At 41.5% G+C, this 21,398-nt stretch overlaps 1 protein-coding gene across 1 annotated transcript in view; it reads right to left on the bottom strand.

The window, feature by feature from the left end:
- LOC137614898 (solute carrier family 22 member 21-like) overlaps positions 1 to 21,398 on the bottom strand; it is a 947,260-nt gene that overhangs the window by 560,882 nt on the left and 364,980 nt on the right. The window contains exon 3 of the mRNA XM_068344556.1: positions 21,113 to 21,204. Within this exon, the coding sequence (XP_068200657.1) occupies positions 21,113 to 21,204 (92 nt within the window). The remainder of the gene's footprint in view (positions 1 to 21,112; positions 21,205 to 21,398) is intronic.

Below are 21,398 nucleotides of genomic sequence, written 5' to 3'. Positions count from 1 at the left end.
CACTACCACAGAGCTGTCCAGGGTCAGGCGAATGTGTACCGACGGGGGCGGGGAGAGTTTCTTCAGCGTCAGAAGAACCGCCATGGCCTCCAAGATGTTGATGTGAAACGTCTTGAATAGGGGAGACCAAGTGCCTTGAGCCTGTTGTTGGTGGGAGTGACCTCCCCAACCCTCCAATGAAGCGTCCGTATGGATGTTGAGAGATGGAGGTGGGTGTTGGAGAGGAAGGGACCTTTTTAGGGCCCTCGCTTCTGACCACGGCTTTAGAAGAAGTCGAAGTCTGCGAGAAACTGGGTAACTTTACTGCAGGATTCTATACAATCCTCGGGCGAGGGTGCCCACACTAGCCAGTCGTCGAGGTAGGCCATCACCTGGTCGGTTCGGATGCGGAGCTGCTGTACTACTGCGTCCGCTAGCTTTGTGAATATCCGAGGGGCCACGTTGAGTCCGAAGGGCATGGCCCGGAAGGCATAGCTTTTCCGTTGGAGTCGGAATCCTAGGTAGAAGGAAGCGTGATGGTTCATTGGTGTGTGTCAGTATGCGTCCGCCAGGTCTATCGAGACCGTGAAAGACCCTCGAGGCAGGAGGGTTCTGATCTGTTGGAGAGTCAGCATCTTGAACTTGTCGTTCTATATGAATACGTTGAGGGGGGATAAGTCCAGAATGACTCTGAGTCTGTCTGAGTCTTTCTTGGGAACACAAAACAGTCTCCCTTGGAACCTTGTGGACTTCTCCCTTCTTATCACCTTCTTGTTCAAGAGGTCTAGCACATATTCTTCCAAGAGGGGGGTTGAAGGTTGGAAGAATTGCTGGAAGGTTGGGGGTGGTTGCGCCCAGCTCCAGCCCAGACCTTTCTTGATGAAGCTGTGTGCCCAGGAGTCGAAGGTCCAGCGATCCTGGAAGTGGCGGAGTCTTCCTCCCACCGGAAGCACTTCATTGCTTCTGTGGTCCCGAGGACTTGCTGCCTCGGCCGCTAGCTCCCTGTCCTCCTCTGCCTCTGGAGGGCCGGCGAGAGGAATCTCTGCCGGAACCCCTGCCTGAGCTTCCACCCTTGGGACGAAAGGTAGTGGAGTGCTGCTCCGAAGGTGGGGTTGAAGGCCGGTGATGAGGGCAAAACCGGCTGTGGGACCAACTGAAAGGTCTGTGGCGGCTGAGCGACCACTTGGGGAGTAGCGGGTGCCGGAAACTGGCGTCTGTGCTGACGTTGCTGGGGTCTATGCTTCGACTGCTTCCTCTTAGGCTGAGGACCGTCATCCTGAGAGGGCTTTCTCCTCCTAGACATGCCCCATTTGTTGAGAAGGTTCCTGTTCTCAGATGCGGCCTTGTCTGTGATCTCTTTCACTAGATCAGACGGGAAGAGGTACTTGCCCCAGATGTTGGAGGCAATCAGTTTCCGGGGTTCGTGTCTGACAGTGGCACTGGAGAACACGAAATCTCTGCAGGCTCTACGAGCTCGCATGAAATGGTACAGATCCTTGACTAAGGTTGCCATGTGAGATTTGGCAAGGACCATGTAATGGTCAGGGACTCTGGTATCACCAGCCATTGCATCCATCTGGACCTGGAGAGTGAGAGATGCTGCCAGCCTCTCCTTCGTTTCCTGTTCCCTACGAAGGAGGTGTTCGTTTAGCTTGGGGAGGTCCTCATTAAACTGACGTCCAGCAACGTCAGGATCTAGTTTGCCCACCACGAAGGTGTATTGCACATCCTTCCAGTGTTTGGTGTCGGGCGGGGTGGTTGCGGAGAAAGGTCTGCATTCCTCCAATGCAGGGCAGGATTTCCCTTCCTCTACAGCCTTAAGGCAGGCAGCGAAGGCCTTTTCCGTGAAGGGTAGCATCACTTCATCGGGCGCAACGTAGGTGGGGTACTTCTTGCCCAGAGCCGGAAGTCCAGAGCAGGTAAAACCTCTGCTCTTAAGCGCTTTGGCAAGCATAGCCTGGGCCTTCGAGAGATCGAACACTATTTTCTCCTTCGGTTCGGTCTCTTCCTTTGAGGATGGTTTTGAACGTAGACGGACGTAACAGTCTGGATACGCCTCAAAGCGGGGGAAGAACTCCACTTCTTCCAGGGGTATGGAACCGATCTTATCGCTGACGAAGATCTTGTCATCAGCGATGACCATATGCTCGGCGAACCGCCACGGATTGTCGCTCGAGCATGCGGGGAGGTCCTTGATGGAGATTTTGCGAGATTCCTTGGAACCTCCCATCGACCGAATGATCTTGTGAGTTTCTTGGAGCTTCTGCTCCATCACGGATTCAATGAGCCGAATCATATCCTGTGCCGTAGGTAGAGGAGTCGAGGTGGAGGACGTAGACGGGAGAGACACTTCCGTCGGTGTAGGAGTAGGAGGGGGGATGGAGGGAGGGTCGTCCTCCTTATCGGACTCGGTATATACTACCCGGTCCTCTTCTTCATCATCCTCCCCTTCACCCTGGGCCATAAGGGTTTTCTCGGTGTCCTCCGAGATCTCTGACATGTGTTCATCATGTTCTGAATCCAGGTGACAATCGCTCATGGACTGAGCCATGACAGTATCAGGTTCCACTGTGATCTGGACGACGGGGATCTGTTCAACTGGGACCACTGAGTCTGGTGAGGCCTTTGGGAACAGCAAAGACCTCATTTCTTCTGTGGCTAGGTATGGTCCAGTGGCGTTCTTTTGAAAGCCACGTACCCACTTGCGTAGGTTGTCCCGAGCAGTGTCCCGAATCTCCGCTGAGGGAGGGTCATAGAATGCTTTCTGTAGGCATTCTTGGCAGACCGAACAGGTGGTGGGGCCCCAGTACTTGAGATCCCCTCTCTTGTGAGCACAAGGGGCGTGTGTCCTACACGCCGTATGTCCATAAAAGTGTGGCCGACGGACCGCGCAGAAGTCGTGGTCACACTTGACGTACTCCTCCTGTAAAAGAAGGAGACGATGAGTATTGTAGAGTCATAATATGGCTCGTATATAAAGTTAATTATTAACAAGTTAATATTAACATAAGTTAATTGTGATGCACAGAAGGGTGGGTGAAAGGAGACAGACGCATGCCTCGTGTAACCCGCCCGGCTGGTTGCCGTAGCATCAGACAGTCCCAGGTGGCCGTAGGCCTCCATGGAAGGTGTCTTGATAATGGGAATTCCATTCAGAATTACCATATAGACTAGGCTTGAAATCTTATCAAGAAAGTCTGGGGATCATGAGATCCTAGAAAGGTTCCGGCAACCAGACGTGCCAATTACACGTAGCGTGCTGGAAAGATGAAACACGCAAGAAGACAGAGTGAAAACTGAACAAAATGTACGATTCCGTACCAATTTGTCTGCGTTAACAAGCCGTCTAGGTGCGGTTTTTAGGAGCTATCGCTAGTAGAGATAGCTGAGAGAAGGGGTGCGAGACATCTTGCCGCCTCCGGACTGGTCCGGCATACCCCCGGCACGCCGGAAGCCGCTCGAGCAGAGTTTCTGGCATTCAAGAATGATCATTCTATGGTCAAAGGAAGCCAGGGTGGCGGCACCCGGTAGCGGCGGCCGCCGGCAAGGAGCGGCGGTTCCGGCAGCCAGGGAAGGAGTGCAAGGCATCTTGCCGCCTCCGGACTGGTCCGGCATACCCCCGGCACGCCGGAAGCCGCTCGAGCAGAGTTTCTGGCATTCAAGAATGATCATTCTATGGTCAAAAGAAGCCAGGGTGGCGGCAGCCGGTAGCGGCGGCCGCCGGCAAGGAGCGGCGGTTCCGGCAGCTGGAGGCAGTCGGAGGATGACAGGGGTAAGGATAAAGGAGCATAGCCGGGGCCGGGGGCCGGCAGCTAGTGCCGGCACTCCGGGAGGGGTCGGCAGTGTGCCGAGGCTATGAGGGAATGGAGAGGCCACGGCGGTATGCCGGCGGCCGGCGGCGATCCCCCGGTACTCGGGGGAAGGCGGCAAGGATAAGGAAGTCACCCGTAGTGGCGGTAAAGCCGGGGTAGAGGCGGCAAGGGACAAGCACCAAAGAAGGAGGTGGGATGGCAAGGCTGTACTAGCCTAGTCAAGACACCTCTGGAAAAGGTATCACCATGATAGAGGTGAATCTATCATCCTAAGCAGGAGCCGCAATGGCCGGGGCTAAGGCAGTCCAAGAGAGGACAGGGTGTACCCAAAGAAGGGGTGGAGACTCTTCGTGTCGACCAAATGATAACTGACTCCATAGCACTATGGAGGGACTATGTATCAGAGCGGACAACACTGGGAGCACCACGGGGTCCAGCACTCCAGCCTAGGGTGGAGTGTAGGACAGGGGACATATGAAGCCTAACCTACTGGTAGGTTAGGCTAGGCAGGAGATAGGTTGGGGGGGGGGAAAGGGTCTTCTTATAAGAAAGGATGGGTTATGTACCAGAGCGGCCACCTAGGAAGGGAAATGCTCACCCTAACCTATAGTAGGTGGACCAACTGAAAAGCGGTGCACGCGTATATTTCAGCAAGGTACATAAACCAGCCCTCCCAACCTAACCTGGATTAGGGTCGTTAGACCCTAATCAAGGAAGGGAGAAGACGTATCGCAAGAAAAGGTCCAGGACCGATTCAGCTTAAAGGAGGTGATCCTACCTTTAAGGTCCGCAACACTAAGGGAGGGGTCATTCCCTTAGGTGGGGAGGCGATACAGTACTCTGAGGAGTCTTGTCCTATCACATGTAATAGGATACAAGATTACCAGAGGGAAGCCCTAGGGCTAGGGATGAAGAGAGCATATAGGGGTCCTATCATAAGGTTAGGTTAGCAAGGCACTCAGGATAACCTACCCCCTATATGGTCCCTGAAGGCGAAAAACACTTGCATCACTGTCAATGGTATTGTAAAATAATGCCAAAATCTTCATAACTAACACTAAGATCACTGGAATATCATGCATTAACACTGGAATAGGCTCACTGGCCTAGGGGCTAATCAAAGCCTACTGGTATGGGGTCAGCGAAGACCCTAATTAATGCGTCAAAAACACGATATAAGGTTCCTAGCTATGAAGACTAAATAACTAATAGCGCTGATTAGTAATTTATATACCGGTAAGGCTGTTGCGGCTAACTAAATAAAGCATGCAAGCAACAGCAGCGTCATAAAATGGCGCTGACCGGTCTGGCAAAGCTCTGCCACAATTATGCAAATATCTCGAAAAGTAAGATTTACTTTAAGGCCAGAGCTTATTTAAACAATACTTTAACCTTTGTACTCAACTTTCCAGAAGAAGGTGAAGCTGACGGTTGAGACATAGCGAGGATGCAAGAAGATAAAGTCGCACAAAAGGAAAAATACGTCCAAGCGAGCGAGCTACTAGCAAAGGAATGAGGATGGACGTGACGTCATCAAAAGCAATGGCGTCTGTCTGTTTACATCGCGAGTACCGATATCGCCACATCTAGATCGGCTGCGGCTCAGCTCCCAGCCACTCCCTGTCCGCCATATTGAAGCGTTAACTCTATATGGGGTGTAGATAGCTATGTGGCACGTCTATACATGCGTGTCCCCTGTTGTTACACGATGTCTTAAGGGGAAACCTTTAGGATACTCGCTCCAGAAGTTAGAATTCTGTGATAACCTGTGGTTTAATTCTCTGGGAAAATCCTAGTAGTGATTACCCAAGGAAGCTACCAAAAAGGAACCTTCCATCAGGACGCCATGGCTTGAGCCCAAAAATAGTGTCAACCTGCCGACATTGTCGGCATGATGGGCTGGTCAGCATATGCCAGCCGGCCGGCTCTGCCGAGCCTGCTAGCCACTGCTGGCTACACTATGGGTGGAAGGCGTTGGCCAGTTGCCGACAAGCTACTCAGTTGTCGGCAGGCAGGCCTACTCACTCACCAACGGCATCGAACCACGATGTCCAAGGTAAGAGAAACAGCGAACTGTTAGCCTAGCCAACCCAAATTGTCGGCAGAATAACTGCCGACTACAGCCCATGATAGAAAGAAAGAGAGAAAGATAAGGATAGAAAACGGAAAAGAATCAGCTATGACGTCTACATCCTGAAAGAGTGTGCCAGTGGAAGAGGGAAATCAATTCGGGCTTCCACTCAACCATATCCCCATCTTAAGGGATATGGAAGGCAGTCCAAAGGAGGACTCTAAGGAACACTCAAAGATATGAGGTTATCTGTCAGTAACCTAACCAGGCACTGACAGAAAAACTCAAGCCAGGTCTACAGACATCCAGAGGAGCCTATGTAGAACCACGGCCATAAGGGTGTTGGATCATTCAACACGAAAGAGATAGCGGGGAAGGGGTGAATAGTCCATAAGTAAAGCAATACCCTAAGGCATTACTTAACCTGAAGGATTCTGTCCTCGAATAAGCCTCAACTAGGGGAAGTCAATTCCCCAGGTTGGGTTAGGCAATGAGAGACCGTCCAAAAACGAACTCAAGAGAACAGAATCTCGTACCAGGAGTTTAAACCGGGAAGAAACCTATCCTCCCGTTAAAAAACCCCTGATACAGGACTGTCTGCTAGACCATAAAGAGGAAATTGTGCAACAATAGCCTCTACAAGATCTAGGGAGGCAAGCCTCCTGCACAGCAACTAGCCCTACTGGAATACCGACAAGCTACTCAGTTGCGGGTATAAATCCAGGTAGCTAGATGCCAACACAGACTTACTCTGATGTCCCGTCCCCAACTCCAAACTCAATGCTGACAAGCTACTCAGTTGCCAGCTCAGAGAAAAGGAGAGGGAAACGAAACGCCCCAGAAAATTTACCCAACCATAGGTTACAGTAAATTAACAGAGGATAGCCTAGGCTAATCAGAAGGAAAGGGAATTACTCTTATAACTCATAGAGATAGTATTGACTTAAAGGGGCAATGATATCTATCTTACCCCTAAAGACAATACAAGAGTAATGGGGACATAGAAAGTATACTAAAGCACTAAAGCTATTAAGCTAGAGAGCTTAGAGAACGTTCTACGTAACTCTGGTATACTATAATGGAAGAGGAAAAGAAAATAGTAATATCTTAATTGTATAAAATATTGCCTGAGCTTCAATACAACTTTACCAGGAAGGTTATATCATGCATGAAGTGTGAAAGTGCCTAGGCTAGAAGCCTAGCACTCGTGAGGCTCGAAATTATCGCCAAATTCACGACAACAATGACATAATATAAAAATCCCTAGCTAAAATACTGAATAGCTAAAGTTATTAAAGCAAAGATGCCGGGAATATCGTTCTTGCTACCTAAATGAACAAAAGAACGATCGCGTCATGACGCCATCCGGCTGGCAGCAGCTCTTGTTACGTTAATTACGATATCAATCGAAAAGCAAAACTGGCAAGAGCTTACATTTACACAATTCAAAGATATTACTTAACTTTCCAGAAGCTGATGAAGCTGGGGAATCCATAATTCAAGCAGAAAAGCTTCGAAAATAGCGAGATAACACACGGAAAAACTGGTCAGCAAAGCTACGAACGAAAGAATGGTTTGGTGGCGCCGTGATGCGGCGGATGGCCGAACTATTGACAGTACTTTAGGAGAGTCGAACGGTTTTACCTCTTGAACGACTCTTATTTTCTTGCCACTTTTCCTCTCAAAGTGAAAGGCTATTTGGGGTGTAAATAGCTATGAGATGTGTCAAGTTACGTCCTTACGCGATATCCCTTGAAGAAATTTAAGGGATACTCGCTCCAGGAGTTAGAATTCTGGATACCTTCAGTAAATTCTCTGGGATATATCACTGTAGTCACATATACTTAGGAAGCTACTAATGAAGGAACTTCCATCAGCACAACATGGCCTAAGCCCAAAAAAGCCCCATAGGCTACTAGCCTAAGCACGGAGAGAATCGATTACTTAAATCACTAAAACTCTCTCGTATACAATCTTGGAAGAAAATATCAACAATACCTTATATATATAAAACTGCCTATAGCTTCAATTAATTTTAAAACACTCGAAAATCTGTATATCATGCATGAAAGTACTAGGGCCAAACGCCTAGGCTACGAAGCCTAGCGTAGGCTAGGATCGGTTACATCAATCGCCGAAACTGAAATACTAACGGCATGATATAAAGAATTCCTATTGTAAAGCTAAATAGCTAGAATTATTAAAGAATAAGGACCGGGAACGTCGCTCTGGCTAACTAAATGACTCATGCATGGCGAGCGACAGCATCCATGACGCCTCCGGCAGGCAACAGCTCTTGTATACGTTAATATCTCTTTCGATTTATTTCAAAACACCAAGAGCTTACATTTATACATAATAAAGATAATACTCAACTTTCCAGAGGCAGAAGAGGCTGGAGAAAGCATCATAATGTTGAAAATATTCCAAGATCATGAGAAAACACAGGGAAAACACCGAGTTGTTGAGCTACGGAAAAAGGAATGAAGATAGCGCCGTCGGCGGCATTGTATACACACTCGAAGCGGGATAGGAGAGGTACCTTATTAACGGCTCTCCTTTCATTCTCGTTTTTCGTTTTCTTGCCACTTTGACCCCTCAAAGTGTTAATTTTATTCGGGGTGAAGATAGCTATGTGGTGTGTCAAGAATACGTCCTCTGATATTACGCGATATCCCAGGTTAAGTTTAATTAGGGATATTCGCTTCAGGAGTTAGAATTCTTGATACCATAAGGTAAATTCTCTGGGAATATCATCGTAGTCAAATATACCCTAGGAAGCTACCCTAAAGGAACTTCCATCAGGACGACATGGCCTGAGCCCAAAAAAGATTTTGTTTCAGCTTCAGAGGCGAGTTTTCATGTAAGGCTAAGTTTACTAGATTTGGGGTTTCTGATAGCAAAAGAGAAATGCCTATGGTCACCAGTGCAGAAATTAGTTTGGATAGGTTTAGATTGGGACACGAGAATTGGTGTGCTGCGAATAGCAGAGGATAGAGTAACTAGGCTGTTACAGACAATAGGTAAAACTATTAGAAACATAAGGAGGGGTTAGTTTTTGTACAACTGCAGATTTATAGCTGGTATCGTATGTCAAAAAATATCAATGACGCCGGTGGTAGGGTCCGTGGGTCAGTTGAAAACCAGAAAGCTGTATCACTGCATTTTATTAAAGGCGAGTTGGAACTCTCTAGTGTTTTTAGATGTAAAGGCTGTAAATGAGCTGCATTTTTGCGTATCCAATATTGAACAATTGAATGACAGAGGAGCTAATCTACAGGAATCTGTGGCTTATGAAAATATTGCATTCTCTGATGATTCGGAGTTGGGTGCAGGTGGATGTTTGATCCCTTCTGCAACTGAGTCTGCCTGTGACTTGGGTTATGAGGTTATGACTGTAGTCTAAAGGTTCCCAGTAATAATTTGGTCACGGCTACCAGTAGTTGGTCTGACACCCAGAAGGTCAAAAGTTCCACATGGAGGAAATTTGAAGGAGTAAGTAGAATTTTAAAAAACTTCAGCAAGTGTTTTCAAGAACAGCACAGTTATGATGAAGATCGATAATAAAAACGTAGTTAGTATTATCAGATACGCTAGCAAAAAAGCTGATTTGCAAGAAAAAGCTTTAGATATATATAATTTTCGCATATCAAAGAATATCACTATCTTAGCACAATGGATACCCAGAAGTTGCAACAAAATAGCTGACAGTTTGAGTCGTTACAGCAATTGCGACAAATGGGATATTAATCCTAGAGTAAATCATGGTGTCCTGGAACCGAAGCGATAGATGCTTTTGCTCAGGATTGGCATGGGAAAATAAATTGGTTAGTACCTCCGCCGAGTTGCATTACGAGGGTCGTGAGAAAAATATGTGAACAGAGTGCTGACTGTACTTTAGTCATTCCTTTGTGGGTATCGGCACCATTTTTGGCGTTACTGCACAAAAAAAAAAAATGCAGAATAAACAATCGGTAAAGCGTAAAAGGCATCTGACAGATGAACATCTCCTTGTTCCAGGAAGGGGATATAATGGATTGAATTTTGAACATTTTGTTTTTGGTTTTTGAACAGGAATAAGCCAGGAGCAGTTTTTGATAGGAGATTTTGCGGCTAGCGGTATCGACAAGAAACACGCCTTATTCAAGCAGTTGGACAGCTTTAAGAAGCAGTTACTGGCATCAAGAAGTGATAACACAGTCATAAAGTACTTTTACAGTTTTTCCAAGTGGGAAACCTTCGCCAAGACACATGATTTGATGTATTTACTTACCAATCCAGTTCACGTAGCTTTGTACTTGTCATCTTTATTAGATTCAGGAACATCTTATAGTACTATTTCTACTTGCATGTATTCTATTAAGTGAGCTCAAGAGATGTGTGGACAGGTTGATCCTACAAATTATAGTTTCATAAGAATATTTAGTAGAGATGTCCAAAAGGATTGCTAAGCCTCTTGTAAACAGAAAAGATCCTGTGAGTAGAGATATGTTGATTAAACTTTGTAATTTGTAGCGGGAATCTACTGATTTATTGATAATAAGAGAATTCTTAATGATTTTACTTGGTTTCAGTGGTTTTTTGAAATTCAACGAACTCGGTGTTTTGAAGTATAATGACTTTCAAGTGAAAGACAATCAATTGGTTGTCAAGATCAGGAAGAGTAAAATGTATCAATACAGGTCAGGCGACGAGATTTTGATTAGTAAGGGTCTGATATCAGCTTATCCTTATGACATGTTTCTTAAATACAAAGAATTTGCAATGTTAGATTTAAAGAGTGGCATGTATAATTTTAGACCTATTTTTAGAAGTAAAGGTTGATGTGCTTAAGTATGTAAAAACAAGCCTTTGAGTTACACTCCTACTAGGGAGTCAGGGATTGAGAGACTTAAACTAGTCGTACCTGATTTAGTTTTTAGTTTACATTCTTTAAGATCCGGTAGTGCCAGTATAGCCGCTAATTCAGGAGTTATTGATAGGTGCTGGAGTAGACACGGTCGCTGGGAAAGCGACAAGAACAAGGATGGTTACATATGTAATATATAGATATTACTTGTTTAAAGCACATGACCTACAGGTCACTGTTGAAGTAGGAGAAGTGTGAGAAATGCCATAGTCATATCATAAGCAGGATGCGAATGCCAAACCTTAGCAATGTAACATTTTTCATGAAGAGTAAACACAACCAAGCCTGTGAGAAAGAGTTGTCTATGAGAACGGAACTAAGTACCTTCCGGTATTAATGTTGTGTTTACTATAATCCATTAAGTGTTGAGATAACTAAGTAAACTTTAACGTGAATATGGATATTTGTGGCAGTTCATTTTGAGATATCATATGGAATGGTCATCCGACCAAACCATCTATACTCCTGTGATGGAGATGTTAATACTGTTTTAAAAGAATAAACTATTTTAGAGTTAACTTACCTAGACTTTACTTGAAGATGTAACATACCAAATCTAATCTACAACACATTGAAGATGACATTTGAAGAGAACCCAAATGTGTGTTAGTAACAGTAGCACACCAATACATAGTGGATTCCCTGTCAAGAAGATTGTCAGTTTCACAGAAATTTGGTTTATAATTCTTTGGGTATTACATTGTATTATTATTATTTGAAATTTTTATCTTCTTGTTTCAGGATTAAAAATGCATTATCTTTTATAGAATTTTTCGTCTCACTTCTATCTTTGTTCTACGCGGTACTTGAGCTAGTCACCAAATCTAAGTGTGTGTTTTTCTGTAATGTTAGTAGAGAGAATACTATAAAACTCAGCTCTGGAGGCACGATAGTGTAACGGAACTGCTTGTCCTCTCGTTCACGAAGTTTTACAGATAGGGATATAAAGGGTGGGATAACTTACTTGGGAATTCAAGTAGGAGAATAGGGCAGTTCTAGCCCATACCTTGAGCTGTATACGTCAAATTTTCAATTTTTTCTTTTGTTTTGTTATTTTCTTTACTACACAAAATGTTTCCATTGTCATACTAGTGAGGTCCTACGCTAGAAAGTTTCGTAAGGCAGTAATTGACAAAAGAACACAGGTTTCCAGAAATTCTGACATTTTATGCATCTTTCAGTAAATATATGACACAAAAATTATGAATGTATAAATGTGCAAACAATAAAAAAGATGAATGTATTTGCCTGATGAGTAATACAGCGTTTTATCTAAACAAGATTAGCTTCAGCATCATATTGTCTTCTATTTATTTTCTTGGGATATTTTGTGCTCCTGGTGGGTGACGGGGACTTGCACAAGATTAGCGACTCTATTTGCTCAAGTTAGATACAACATATAGTCTGGGAGTCGGGTGAAGTTTAATTTACATGGTGGGTACAAAAACTTTGAGGTGTTTGGGGTGTGATACGGGGCACCACCCAAAAACCCTAAAAAAATTAGGTTTAATAAACATGAAAGGTACAAGTTTCATTTCTATGCCAATTGATTTTGGATACCACACTTCATCTAAATCTGTAGGGTAAGAATGGAGTTACTGATGGAACAGTAATCTAAGAACAATGTTAAGTAGCACTAATTAAGGTTACAAGTACAAAACCCTTTTGGATTTATAGATAATAGTTATGAGAATATAAATCACCAACTTAAGAACGTAAATTGAAGTGGGAAGGATGCTTAAGAATAGGTCAAAAGTCATACCACACCCGATGACCCCCTAATTAACGTCTGAATTAACATGAACTGTACAGCTTTCATATCTATGCCAATTAATTATGGATACCACACTTCATCCAAATCTGCAAGGTAAGAATGTAATTTCTTTTGAAAAGTTGACTTAAGAATGATGTTAATTAACGCTAATAAAGGTTTAATTAGCATAAAAGATACAAGTATGGAACCAAAGTAGGAATGTAGGGGGTTGTTGCCTGACTGATAGTAACTGTATTAAGAATGACAATGGTGGTGGAAAGGAGATATTAGATGAGGTCAAAGGTCACTAATTAAGACCAGGAACTGATTCGGTGTAGGCCTATAGGCTAACTCAATAGAGTTGTCTGGTGCACATTGTAAATCAGGAAAGACAATACACATGCTAAGAGTATGGAAAACAGTTTTAGTTAGCTGTACACTTTAGGAATAATAAATTACAATATATCGCATGACACATTAATCAATAATAGTATCCCTCTTTCCAGGTTGATTACTATAATAGTTACACTAAGTTGTTCCTGTAAGCTTATTGAATCTGCTATGGCTACACCCTGTTGCTCGAATGAACCTACCAAATGTTCCTCATCTGATAAGGCAGATACAATCAGAATATGCATCCCCCATGAAGACTAACAAGAAAAGCAGAAACAAGTAAACATTTTGCAGTTCAAATCCGCACAGTGGATATCAGTAGCTGAAGCCGCATCTCGACAAAAACTGAGGAAAAACTTTGATGAATGTAAATACTACCGTATAGTTCAGTCACTCCCCACCAAACCAGACAGTGAGCATAGGTATCATGTCTCTTGCTATAAAAACTTCACGTCAGTTTCACATGAGATGAATACAAGAACATCGCCTACTAAAGGCATACATAGGTCTAAGCATCTGCATTCTGCTATGGACTTTTCCTTGAAAATGGCTATTCTGTAATAAAGCAAGAAAAAGACTTAGGGCTTGTGAAATAAAGCAAGCTGAAGTGACGATCAAGGCAGCAGCAAGATTGAAGAAAGATAACAAACTCCTCATTGTAATATCGATGCTGACTTTGTAGCAAAAGAGGTCATGTATCATCACAGTTGTAAATATCTATTCATATGTTGAGAAGTCAATCATCTTGAACAAGAGATCTAAGCTTCTGACATCAGTATATGTTCAATATGTAGAGATATGTGAATATGTTGGAGAGACCCCCATAACAACAGCCCAAAGTTTGTTAAGAAACATAATGAACAAAATAGGGGAGCGTCTGAAAATACAGTCATTCCTCTAAGAAAATGGGAACCATTTTGTATACAGAAGGGGTGGCTTAGGAAGCATTTTGAGCTGCATATGACTGTTTCCTCACCAGAGGCACATATTCGAAAGGCTGCTTTGGAACTATGAAAAGTGATAAAGGATTTGAAGAGAAATCCTCTTGTTGACCACCCAAAACTGAAAAATTTGTGCTCTGGAGAAGCATCACCACCTGATCTCCTCCTTTCATTCTATATAGTTTTCTATGGTAGCCTCATTACTAAATTGTACAGCCCTAAGTTGGAAAGGCGTGTCTCCTCATCTAGTCAAGATGCCCTTTATATAGCCCAAAATGATCGAGTAAAACCCAGAAAACAAATTATTCTGGGTATGGCAATTAAATTGAAGACCGAAAACAAAAAGATCGTCCAGATATTGAACAGACTTGGGCATACCATAGATTATAGTACAATAGAGGAGCTTGAAACATCGTTAGCTGAGGCCATACAGAATAAGCAACAAGCTTCCCCAGATGGAACCATCGACAACATGGTCATGGGTTTAGCCTTTGACAATTTTGATGAAATGACAGAGACATTGTCCGGAAAGGACAAACTCTATGACAATGTGTATTTTGTACTAAAATAAATTGAATCCTAACCAGGGTGTAGGTTTATCAGGTGAAATTGTTCCACAGCCATGCACATCTTCTAAAAGGTCACATAAAGCTAGAGGTTCATGAGCACCCCCTGGAACCCTACAGGAAGAAGCCACATATGACTGCTTTCAAATATGCCATAAAGACAGCTGATGACAGTCGTCCTGATGGGAGACTCTAAGCCAGAAAGAAAGATTTGGCATGTAGGATGTGTCATGCATTGGACGTATCCAACATACCAATGTGGGATTGATTTAATTCATTGACGGAACCTGAAAAATCAACTGAACTAGTTGTTCTTTACATAAATAACCTGAGGCCACCAATCACAAACCTGGATGTCATACAAGAAACCCTCATCATGACACAAAAATGTGACTGCGAGTGTGGGGTAAAATACAACATAAATACGGCTAAGGCGGCCATGCAGATCCAGGTAACATTCTCCAAGGTATGATCATTTGTTTGTAATGTTGGTGCCCTTTCATGTTGAAATGGCCTTTTTAAAGCAATAGGAAAGTTCATCGATGAATCTGGAGGTCCTAGAATTCTCACTGACTATGACATGTTGGCCCTTGGCTCATTGAATGGTTTGGTAACAGGCAAACATTTTAACAGGTGCAAACAGATCCATCCCATCCTTCCATTGGCATTCAAGTTTCTCTATTTCCAGGGCATTTCTAGAGACACTTGCTAAGAAAGAAGAACTTGTAGCTTTGTTGTGTTCATTCGAAAGTGCTCCAGATGATGAAAGATCTCCAAATGTGGACATATGGAAATCCATATAGTCTTCTGAGTTATTTACCTCATGAGTTACAAAGTACGAGGAGTACACACATGAAAGGAAGACTGGGACACACGGGGCAACAGCACAGTTCTGGATTACTTATGTTAACTATACCCGTGACTTCTACAATCTAGAACGTGCTATCAGGACAAACGACATTAACCTATTCATGCATGCTCTCACTCTTATTCTTTGCAACAAACCATATAAATTATTCCTGTCGGTTGTCCAAATACCAGTTGGATATGGTAAACATCGAAAATACACACCCTGGCCTTCAGAGTCTTCTACGGAATGGTGCCTTCACTGTCAAGAGAACAGGCAAATCCTTCAGCAGGTTTCCAGTGGATTCAACGTTGGAGCAAACGGTTAGCACAGACATAGTGTCTACATGCAGAGGTCTGATATTTTCCACCAACAACCTCAGTGCACGCCTTCGATGGATGATAACCAAGTCTGCTCGTGCTGCCATCATAGCTGCTGTCCAGGAGTTAGCTGGAATATTAAACCACAAAGATACAACTGCAGAATTTCACAGATCATGAATCAAGAGGGATACATCTAACTTACAGAAGATCATTGAGCAAATAAAGGGATGTTGCAATCATTTTATGAAGTCATTTAAAGTATCCTCAAGTTTGTTTAATATTAGAACAAAGAAAGTGACCGCTGGCCCTATCAGGGAATGTCTACTTGGGTTGAGACAAAAGGGGAAAGAACACCATGAAGAGTTCATCAGGTCATGCTTTGAAGACCCAAACAAATTGGAATGCTTGATCAAGAAGGAGAGACCGCTGATATTCAAGGAGAATTGTAAGTCCAGTAAACAGAGCAAACCCAAATGGATAGCCTCTCTAGTGTGTACATGCAATCTGTTGGGACGACTGCTTGTACTAGCTTGTAAGCAGGATCTGGACTTGAAGCATGTCCTCTCCTAACCCTTGACAACAGTTCCTCTCTCAATGTGCAGCTCCGATGGCTTGATGTTGAAAACAGACAAGAGCAGTCTTCTCCACCTCTTGGAAGATAAAATTGAACAATCAGTTCTGCCCACAGTAGATGCAACTGCCATTGATGAAAATTTATTCCTGAGGACCCTCCCATATCATCTTCCAGGAACATAAGGTGGTTTAGCAGCTGGTATTTTTGAGCAATTGACGTTAATACCAGGAAGCAGAATCAACATAGTATTTGACGCATACCCTATTCCGTCTATCAAGGGAAGTGAATGGGCTAGAAGAGGTCTTGATGAGAAGACAAAGCGGGAGTATGATATATCTGGTACTGAGCAAGTGTTCAAAGAACATTGGTGACTTCCTACAATCCAAATCATTCAAGGAAGAACTACCAAAGTTCCTAGCAGAAGAATGAGTGGCACAACATTATGTAAGATTGATAAACTGTAAACATGTGTATCTCTCTTACCTGGGGGCCTGTTTTCACTTCGAAACCCAAGTCAGCATAGTTGTTAGTGAATTTGTTGAAGACTTAAAGACAAGCCACGAAGAAGCAGACACACTAATATGTGCTCACATAAAATCTAAGGATGATGGAACTATCCAGAATGTGGTCGTGTGAGCATCTGACACAGATATTGCTGTCATACTGGTCCATTATTCTTGGAACATTCGAGCAAACATGTGGATGGATAATATTATGAAATGACAGAAGATATATAAACATAATTGGCATAGGGAAGAAAATTGGAAAGAAGCTTTCTGATGCCCTGCCTGCTTTCCACTCCTTTACAGGATCGGATTACACTTCAGCCTTTGTCAGAAAGGGCAAGCAACTGGAAAAGGACACTGATGCACAAATAGCATTTGCATAAATGGCAAAAGGAAACATGAGTGAGAAGACTTTGACAGCAAGGATGTATGACGCAAAGACATGGGTGCCAGCCTTATTATTGGATGCACATTGGCCCCAGTTTTTGAGAAACATTTTGGGCCAAAGTCAACAAGCAAAGACCCCCTGAAGAAACTATGGGGCATTGATGTGACAATTATTCAACCCTGTGAGGCAGAGATTTCCCAACATCCGGTAATCAAGTTTCGTTGCAAGAATGTGGGCAAATGCGCACGGTACTAACATCCAATAGCATCATACTGAAGATGATGGTGGGGAACTCCAAGAGGAGTTATATGAAATTTCTTGGTTCAGTGGTCCCCAGCTGCCATATGCATTGGTACCAGACATAGACGCTAATGAATATGAATCAGATAAAGATTTCCAACTATTCTCTTCAGATGAAGAGGAGGATCTGTCACCTTCAGATGAGAATGGGGAGTCTAATGATAATTAGTTAACCATTGCCCTCTATAATGTTAGTAAACAGAGAACATGTTTACTTGATTTTGATACTACACAGTTGCTAAATTTGTTTTTGCAAAAATAAACTGGTGACAGAGAAGGAATTTTCTAAAAAGCTGGCACTCTAAGGGTTAAATCAATTTTATTAAGTTCAGTCAATATCCTTTTTTCATATATAAGCAATAATAAAAAGCTGCTGATTATTGAATATAGTTATTCTTAATTGGGAGAACAATCACAATAATGCTTATGTGATTTTAAAGGAGTACACTCCGACACTCCATGATAATTAGGTGTAATATTAGGTAACACCATTATCAACAATATCCATGTTGTTTTAAACGTGAACCTTCGTCATTAATTAGGTGTTATAGGGCATAGTATCCGTCCCCAATTCATTATTGTTCTCAAGTTTGTGATTTATATTCAGATAACCATCATTTACAAAACTCCAGTGGTTTCGTAATTGTACCTTTCATGTTAATCAATTTAAAACCTTAATTGGTGCCAAATAATGTCGTTCTTAAGTTATTTTTCCATCAGAAAATACTTCCTTACCTTGCATATTTGGATGAAGTGTGGTATTCATAATAAAATGCCACATAAATTGAGCTTTTACCTTCCATGTCAATTATGATGCTTAACAGAATTTGTATTAGAATCAGTAAAGGATTAGTGGAAAAGTAATTTTTTCAGAAAATGCTAAAAACCTGATAAAGAAAAGATTGCAATTAATGGTAAAATCCAATCTCGATGAAATAGAATTACCAGAACCATCAAAAACATAAACAAACTAGTAACCCAAGACATTCTTAAACATAACCCGAGCAAAATTGAAGAAACATTAAAGAAAGTAAAAAGCCTCAAATTGATGAAAAGAAGACTTTGAACAGGGCACTAATAAATGTTTGCTTTAAAGGATGAAAAGAGAAATATTATCAACAGAAGAGATCGAGTGATAGAAATTGCAGAGGGTTTTTATTTAATGCGATACAATAGTGAAATAAGAAATAATTTTGACGATTGTTACCAACGTAACAATAAGAGAAGTAAAGAAAGCATTAAAATTCATGAGAAGAGTCAAAGCAGCAGAAGATAATTCAACAATTAATTTGATAATAGTTGGAGGAGATTTATAGCTGTGAAACTCGCTGAACTTTACACAAAATGTCTGCAAGAATGCTCTATACCTACGTCTTGGAAAAAAATTTATCATTATCCTAATTCATAAAAAGCGGGTTTTCAATAACTAACCATATCCATGTAATTGACCAGCTAATGGAAAAATCAACAGAGTATAACAAACTACTATGTATGGTATTTTTAAACTTTAAGAAAGCTATTAACTTTGTCAAAACTTCAGCAGTAATGAAAGCCCATCAAAGACAAGGAATAAATGAATCTTATGTTAGAACAATTGAAGATATGTGGTAAGTACAGCAATCCTTAAACCACATAAATTTAGTGAGAAAATTCCAATTGAGATAGGAGTTATACAGTGATACTCTATCTCTCTTTAATTATTCATAGCTTGCATAGAAGTTTTTGAGAATTTAGAGTGGAAAATGTAAGAATCAACATTAATAGGAAATACCTTAACAACTTAAGATTTGCAGATGGCATAGTTTGGTTTTGCAAAAGAAGATAGAATATTTGAATAGAGAAATAAGATATAAAGTAAAACTATGATAATATCCAATGCAAATACACAGAGACAACAAGTATAGTGTATGAAAGAACCTGTAGAGACTGGTAATGAATATACATTAGGACAGACACTGATTGTTTCCTCCGAACAAGAGGTCGACAATAAAAGAAGAATAAGCATAGGATGGAGTGATTTTGGTAAAAAAACAAAAAAAATGAGATTGTGATAGGTAAAATACCACTTTTCTAAAAAGAAAAGTATTTTATTAGATGATCCTACCAGTATTGACTTATACATCAGAAACTTGGAGCCTTAGAACATAAACTAGTTATAACTCAAAGCGCTATGGAAAGAATAACTATGGGAATAACAATAAGAGACAGAAAAAGAACAACATGGATATGAGAGCAAAACTAAATAATATATTCTAACAACAAACAAGAAAAAGAAATGAACATATAAGGAGAATGAGATATTAACAAAATCGGTCCCTAGAGATTGTGAACAAAGCAGGGGAAGGAATAAAATGGCATCGAAATAAACATGCGCGAGTGGAAAGACACGTCTAGGGCCTTTTTCCTACAGTGGACTAATTATGGCTAATGATGATGATGATGATATATATGTGTATATATATATATATATATATATATATATATATATATATATATATATATATATATATATATATATATATATATATATATATATATATATATATATATATATATTTAGATCAATTGGCAACTGAAGATTTCAGATACACCGGCGAGACACAAAGATCAAGGATGTGCCTCACTAGCTGAAAAAAACTAAGGGTTGGTTTTTGGGCTTCTCTTCATCTCTCTGTTACCTCTAGAGAGACAAATGAAGATTTTTTTTATTCTAAGGAGACGCTGGGGGTGGCAAACGATGTTTATAAGCACAATGTGTGTTATCCAGTAAACTGTCAGTAGAATGGCAAGGTATCAAGAGACTAGCCATTTGTGGCATTACACTTTGTCACTTGTCAGCCTTTTTGAAACCATCCCACACCGCACGCCGGTTTGGTAACCTCTACACTACCAAAGAGTATTGTGAAGGAAAACATTTCATATCCTGATATCTTGTATAAGCAGAATGTGATCACTATCAACTCCAAGCCAGCTATTTCTTCGACCAAGAGGGTTAATCATTTTCGTGAGCCAAGTCACTGGCATTTCATATAGTATTGCTAACTATCACCACAAAAGACAAAAACTTTGTCTTCTGCCTATTTCATTGTTTCCATAAGTTCATATTTAATTGTGTTTGAGTGTGTGGATATCTAGCTGGTGTTCTGTATATCAACGCTAAAGAGAATTATTTTGTTATAGCACATTTTTCATATATTAAAAATGTTAAAATAAAGTGAGGCTATAGATTAAATGTATACATAGCATAGACATAATTTCCAAAATATGTGTTGGTTATCTTAGCCCCAGATTATAGGCTATATTAAAATCACAAAACAATTCTTCAGCTGGACTATTGCTTTAGCTATATCTGCTCGATGTGCAGAGTGTCAAGCCTCCACACTTTACCAAGCCTTTGAACTCTTTTCCTGAATAAGGGAGTTAAATCCATTTCAGTATTTTTTCTAAAAGCAGTTATAGTTGGTTCAGGGATCAATATATGGGGCTGAACTGACAGCCAGTGCCGACGATTTGTTTTTGGTCTTATTTCTTTCCAGTTTTCCGTTGATTGCCTTGATATTGCAGCAGTCAAATGAGTTCACTGAACTGACACTTTAAATGCCGTTCACCTTAAGGAAGATGCTCATATGACTGTTTTGTGGGTAATTCCTTCCCACAGTAAATTGACAATCCAACCATCTCAGGATATTATACTTAAAAGGCATTCAGGAAAAAATATATTTGCATAGAAAATAGTCTGTATTCACATACCTATATTGGACTCTTCTTATAAGAAAATTCGAATCAACGTAGACTGGTGCACAGATGAAAATAGCAAGCCATGCCAAACCATACAAATAAAGCTGAAAAAATAAGGAAATATTAGAACAAATATGCTTTGAAATGGGACTTTCATGAAGTTCTGATTCTTCTATACTAAGTCAGGTTAATCTTGAGAATCTATATATCAGCAAAATATTTATATGTGGTATTATTGTTGAAGGTTTGATAAATGTAGTAGTACAAGTAATTTAAAACGACCTAATAACACTAAAAA

The sequence above is a fragment of the Palaemon carinicauda genome, chromosome 21 (genome assembly GCF_036898095.1).
Source record: "Palaemon carinicauda isolate YSFRI2023 chromosome 21, ASM3689809v2, whole genome shotgun sequence".
In the NCBI taxonomy this organism is placed as follows: Eukaryota; Metazoa; Arthropoda; class Malacostraca; order Decapoda; family Palaemonidae; genus Palaemon; species Palaemon carinicauda.
Note: the sequence above shows the minus strand (reverse complement) of the source record. Positions and strands in the feature narration are given on the sequence as shown.